General features: G+C 43.0%; 1 protein-coding gene across 1 annotated transcript; it reads right to left on the bottom strand.

The window, feature by feature from the left end:
- Positions 1–612: 612 nt before the first annotated feature.
- Positions 613–3,004, bottom strand: SERLADRAFT_434145 (uncharacterized protein; the record flags this gene model as incomplete). The annotated part of the gene is made up of 4 exons (XM_007314392.1): positions 613–972; positions 1,034–1,159; positions 2,660–2,736; positions 2,764–3,004. The coding sequence occupies 4 exons, from the start codon at positions 3,002–3,004 to the stop codon at positions 613–615; spliced, it is 804 nt and encodes a 267-aa protein (XP_007314454.1).
- Between the last annotated feature and the right edge of the window lie 2,109 nt (positions 3,005–5,113).

Genomic DNA, 5,113 nt, shown 5'->3' with positions numbered 1-5,113 from the left:
CAATGTTCTCCAGGCCTCTGTTTGCTTCTATTTTCAACTTGAAATTCCAAAAATTCATCGCCTTTGTATACATCTGCAGGATAGTTGTAGCATGCAGTATACACGGCTTCCATCTTGCGTTGTGATTGCTCAATTCTCTCCTTATCAGCCTTTGCTGCATTCACGGCACGAGAAGAAGGGAAGTACTTGAGAATGGGAGCCATCATGTTGGAGGGGTGTAATTGAGACTGGCCGTATATTCCATAGCAGAACCATATTGGAATACCGGCATTTACTGCGGTAGAGACCATGTCAATCCAGCCATAGGGTTGTGAAGCTTGCATAAACACACCACACCATTTGATGGTTTTGGAAAAGTCACCCACAACTGATGCGCGCAGATTTTTGACCCATTTGGGATGGACACCACAAGAGTCCTGCAGCACGCAAGCCCATGGAGGGTGTGGGTCTTCTATGTGTTTGCCTCGGCTAAACAATGCCAGAACAAAAGAGCACAGCCCAAATAAGGGAAAGAAAGCAAAACAAGAAACCAAGGCAGCTTGGGAAGCCTTGGCTTTATTTGCATGCCCTCGGAGATAGCCAAATCTTTTGAGGAAAGGATATGTCTTGCAATTAAGGGGCCAAAGAATTGGCTGTAGCTGCTTGAGAGAGGCCATCTTCAAATCTTAGCCATGAAGCACAGAAGTTTTTTGTAAGGAAGCACTGGCCGTCAATTTTTTCTATTGGAATTTTGGAGGGGAGAATGAGGCAGCTGAGAAGTGGGCCAGTGAGTTTGATTTTGATGGGTGTGTACCCGGTGTAAGAGTAAGTGCCTGAAGCCCAACGTGGAACAAGTGTTTGACAAGGGTGCATGCTAAACCTAAGAACATCTTCTTCAGATGGAATATAGGAGAGAGAATCTGCATTAGGCGATGTGAACACCTGGAGAGTATTGTCCAGATGGACAAAGTACTGACCCGTTGACTTTGACATCTGCAATTAATTTCGACAGTAAAAAAAATAGCCAATATAGATAGCACAAGTTTATGCTTACACGTGCTGGGACTAGATGATTGAATTTATGGGGTGGATACGGCTGATGTTGTGGTTGGGAATCACTGTTTTTATGGAGCTCCTCAACCACATAGTGGCACTGGTAATATTGTTCTTCCAAGGGTGTCTGTGATGTATGAACACCACAGATGTAGACTAGAGAGACTTGGTATGTTTGATCATCTGTCTCAAATATGTCTGAGGTGTAAAAATGCCAGACACTGAGGATGGTGGTGGTACAGGGTGAAGGTAGAACTGGCATCTGAGTGGCAGAATATAACTAGAGGTGGGCGAGTGTGACTTGGTCATGTGACCATAAATGCCATGTCAAACTCCAACTCAAGTACCCTATTGCTCTATTGGCCACTGGCCAATATTCCAATTCAGTGCTGCAACTGAGGGGTTTTTACCTCCCAGTTGTACACACTCGAAGTTCTTGGTACTATGACTGGGGCATTTTACATCCCAGTTGTACACTCTTACCTGGTCAGTCTGTACCATTTTAGCGGTCAATGCAGGCAATTCTCCGAGTCCGATCTGCCTCAACCCTCCTCACTCACATTCATCACCACCAACATCCACCTGCAATTGGGAGGTTTTTACAACCCAATTGTACTATCTTTCAGCTCCATGAAGTAGTTATTGTCTATACTCAACACTACAGATTCTACGAGCTTACTAGTATGTTATGCCCCTACATACAAGTCACCCCCTGTTCATTAACCTCAAACCATCTGAATTTATCCTTCAAAAATTTTAGTGTTAACTTGCGGTAGCTGACACTCTGATTGTCATACCAATCACTGTCATAGAAAACCCTAGGAGGCTCGCACACTGGGCCCCACTTTGATAGGGTATTTTTATCACTTTGTGCTCTCCTAGCAGGCTTGGAACCTATTTGGGAGTACAGGTTGTTGTCTTGTAGCCTGGTCTTGTTGATTATACCCAGCTCTTTTGCGATATCTTTCCACCAAAACATCACCTTCACTTGATACACCTTTTGCACTATTCCCTCGTCATCTCTGTCCACATCGCTTTCTTCTGAGCTCATGTCATCTTCACCCAAATGCTCAATGAATCTTGTAGCCATTCCCAAATGGCAATATCTTGTGCCCCATTCTGTGCCTTCATCTCAATCACCACTTCCAGAGCCCTTTTTCTATGCTCAAATTCCTGTTCATGTTCAGTAAGTAATTCACCATAAGTAGTGGCATGTTGCTTACATTGCTTCTTCTCTCCCTCTTTCTTGCCTGCATCAATCTATCCTCTTGTTTATTGATCAGTCTATTCTTGATGTTGTTCCACAATTCAAGCTCATCCTCTGCATTGATTTGCCTCTGGGCCGCTTTCTAATATGGTTTTATCCTACAAAACTTCTCTACTACAATATCCTCCAGATAGCTGTTTGGAGCATCAGGGAGCCTCCATTCTATTGCCTCTTGTTTAAAGTCTTCCAGCAGGTACTGGAATATTTTGCAATCCCACTCAAATGATGTATCACTGTTCATGTCAAACTTCAAGTCTTCTTGGAGTGCATAAAAGCAAAGTGGACCAGTCGGGGATTAGACCCAGGACCTCTGCCTGCCTATATATGGCAGTGCTCCAACCAACTGAGCTGCAAACTTACCTCATTTTCCTTGGCAGTATTCTCTAGTTTCTGCATCAAGGCAGCCATTTCACAAGCCTTCTCCGTCTCCATCCGCTCTAGTCACAATCTCAGCTGTTCCTCACGCTCTGCTCTTGCTTCAGCTTCCTTTCTATTTGTCTCCTCCTTTTCTTGCCATGCTTCAGAATATTGAGCTGCCATTTCTTTCTTCCAATCCCCCTGCTGAGCTGTCTTCTTGGCTTTGGCTTGTGCTATACTTTGACTCAGGAGCTCTTCAAATCTTATCTTTTCCTGCCCTTCTCTCCTCATATACCTGTTTTTCTGTTCCTTCAATGCAGCAGCAATGCTGGCTTTGACTCTAGCCATTTCTGTTTGGTTGGCTTGTGCACTCTGCATGCACCGCCAAAGCTAGAACACAAATTAATGCCATAATATCTTGGACCACAAATCAATTACAATCACACTCACTTTTGATGACATGTAAATCCTCTCTCTCTGTTTCTGATTCTCTACTTTGTGCAAATGCCCGCAGAGAATATCGGATTCATCAACCTCAAAGTACGCTCTCTTGTAGCTTGTCTCTGGGGCTCCAGCATTGTGGGTGTAGCCTGCTAGGTAGCTATTAGAGGAGTAATGTCATATATGAACAAGCTCGAGTATATCGGAAGCTGTGACTGCATAGTATAGGGCACAGATCTTTTCAAGGAAGCTTCATAGCAATTATTGTCCACTAATCACATGACCTCCGGATGAGCCCAAGACTGAATATATTTGGTTAAATCTAAATCACTCATATCAAATATGACTCACCTGTGGTAGCGCAAACAAGCCGTCTCGGACCTCTTCTTCTTCTTTATCAGAGTTGTCACACATCATAGCTTGTGAAAGGGAGTCTCTAACCTGATTTTCCTACAGATATATCAGTTGTTGTCACTCCCATATCCAGGTTTGGAATATCAGCCGTTGAGTGATTACTTCCTTCCGGGTTATTTTCATATGCGCCATCAAACATGGGATACATATTGGTGTCCATGTGGCTCACAGAAGCAGTTTTTAGCAATAGAAAGGAACAGGGTTTTACATCACAGTAACCTCAGAGGCGGTATCAAGGCCATTGTATCTGTAATAAAAGTGCACAAAAAGCTGTTGTCTTCAGGATCTACTACAAAAACTATTGTCTCACTGATAGTACAAAAACCCATATCCGTTGAGGGTGGAGACATGCAAGGATGCTATACACAATAAGAGACACAAAAATAATGATCTCACTAGACAATCAGTAGGACCTGGAGATCCAGTGGGCTAAGAAAGACGACACAACACCATGTAACACAATTAAAGTTGGGCTGATTTTGATGTAGAATGGTGATTATCAGTCACAAGGACGGATCAACATAATATTCACAAACACTCAAATGCAGTCATCTCTTTTTCCCTCTGGCCTCAGCAACCCACCTCCAACACTGACTATTGCTTACCAATGTGCCTAACCGTTGTTTGTTTTTTCCTCCAATGAAAAATGTATGTATGCCATTGGCTTAACTAGAGAACACCTCACTGACATATTGCAGACATCTGAAATTAGGCTCCACTGTTGGCTTTACTCTGCTCCGGATTGTAAACCTTGCCTTACTAAGACAAAAACTCGTTTGGCAGGTATAGCCAGACAGAGCAGATTCCCTTATGCCAAATCTTTGCTCGGAAATACAACAGTGTAGCCATACATTCATGACTGCATGGTGCATGTTTACAAAGGGTGGAACCTTTATCACTTCAATGTTTACTTTAAACAGCACTATAATCTTCCAATAAACATGTCTGTTTTACATCTGGACTGTGGTGCCATGTTTCTCGGAGATTTACTGGTGATGAGGGTTGGAGTTAAGTGCAATTCTGTTGTAAATATGAGAGAGTGGGATACTGTGCTGTCAGATTACGTGCTGCCAAGGTACGTTCCTGCTCAAACCTTGACTTATCAAGGTGACAAATTTTGCCACTATCGTAACAAGTTTGTGATGGTTGGTGCAGCAAGCAGGAGGGCTCTCAGGTTGTGGTGGGTTCTTTGGTGAATGACAAAAGTGGTGGAGAGTGCATTGTTGAATGGTGGTGGAATTAGTGAAGACAAGGTTGGGGCCATTATATCTGATCCACTCAATTCAACCTGTGTACATCTCAGCAGTGACATCTGACAAATAATAGTGATAGCTTGATGCAATTTGGTGTTGCCCAGAATGGACAGATTGATGTGACACTTGAAGAAACTCCGCAAACCACAATTGTGTATAACTACCGTTTTACCACGTGTGAGCCTATCAAGGAGAGTACACTGATAGAATTAGAGGGGGTTCTTCTGTTACTAAAAAAAAACTCACGAGATCCTTGATGTTGGAGAACATCAAGGAGACAACAGAATTGTTTATGAGTGAATAATTAACTGGAGGTATAAAAGAAATGTTGTCTGTCCAACAAAAGCCC

Source organism: Serpula lacrymans, assembly GCF_000218685.1.
Source record: "Serpula lacrymans var. lacrymans S7.9 unplaced genomic scaffold SERLAscaffold_3, whole genome shotgun sequence".
NCBI lineage: Eukaryota > Fungi > Basidiomycota > Agaricomycetes > Boletales > Serpulaceae > Serpula > Serpula lacrymans.
This window is presented reverse-complemented; position numbering and strand designations above follow the sequence as displayed.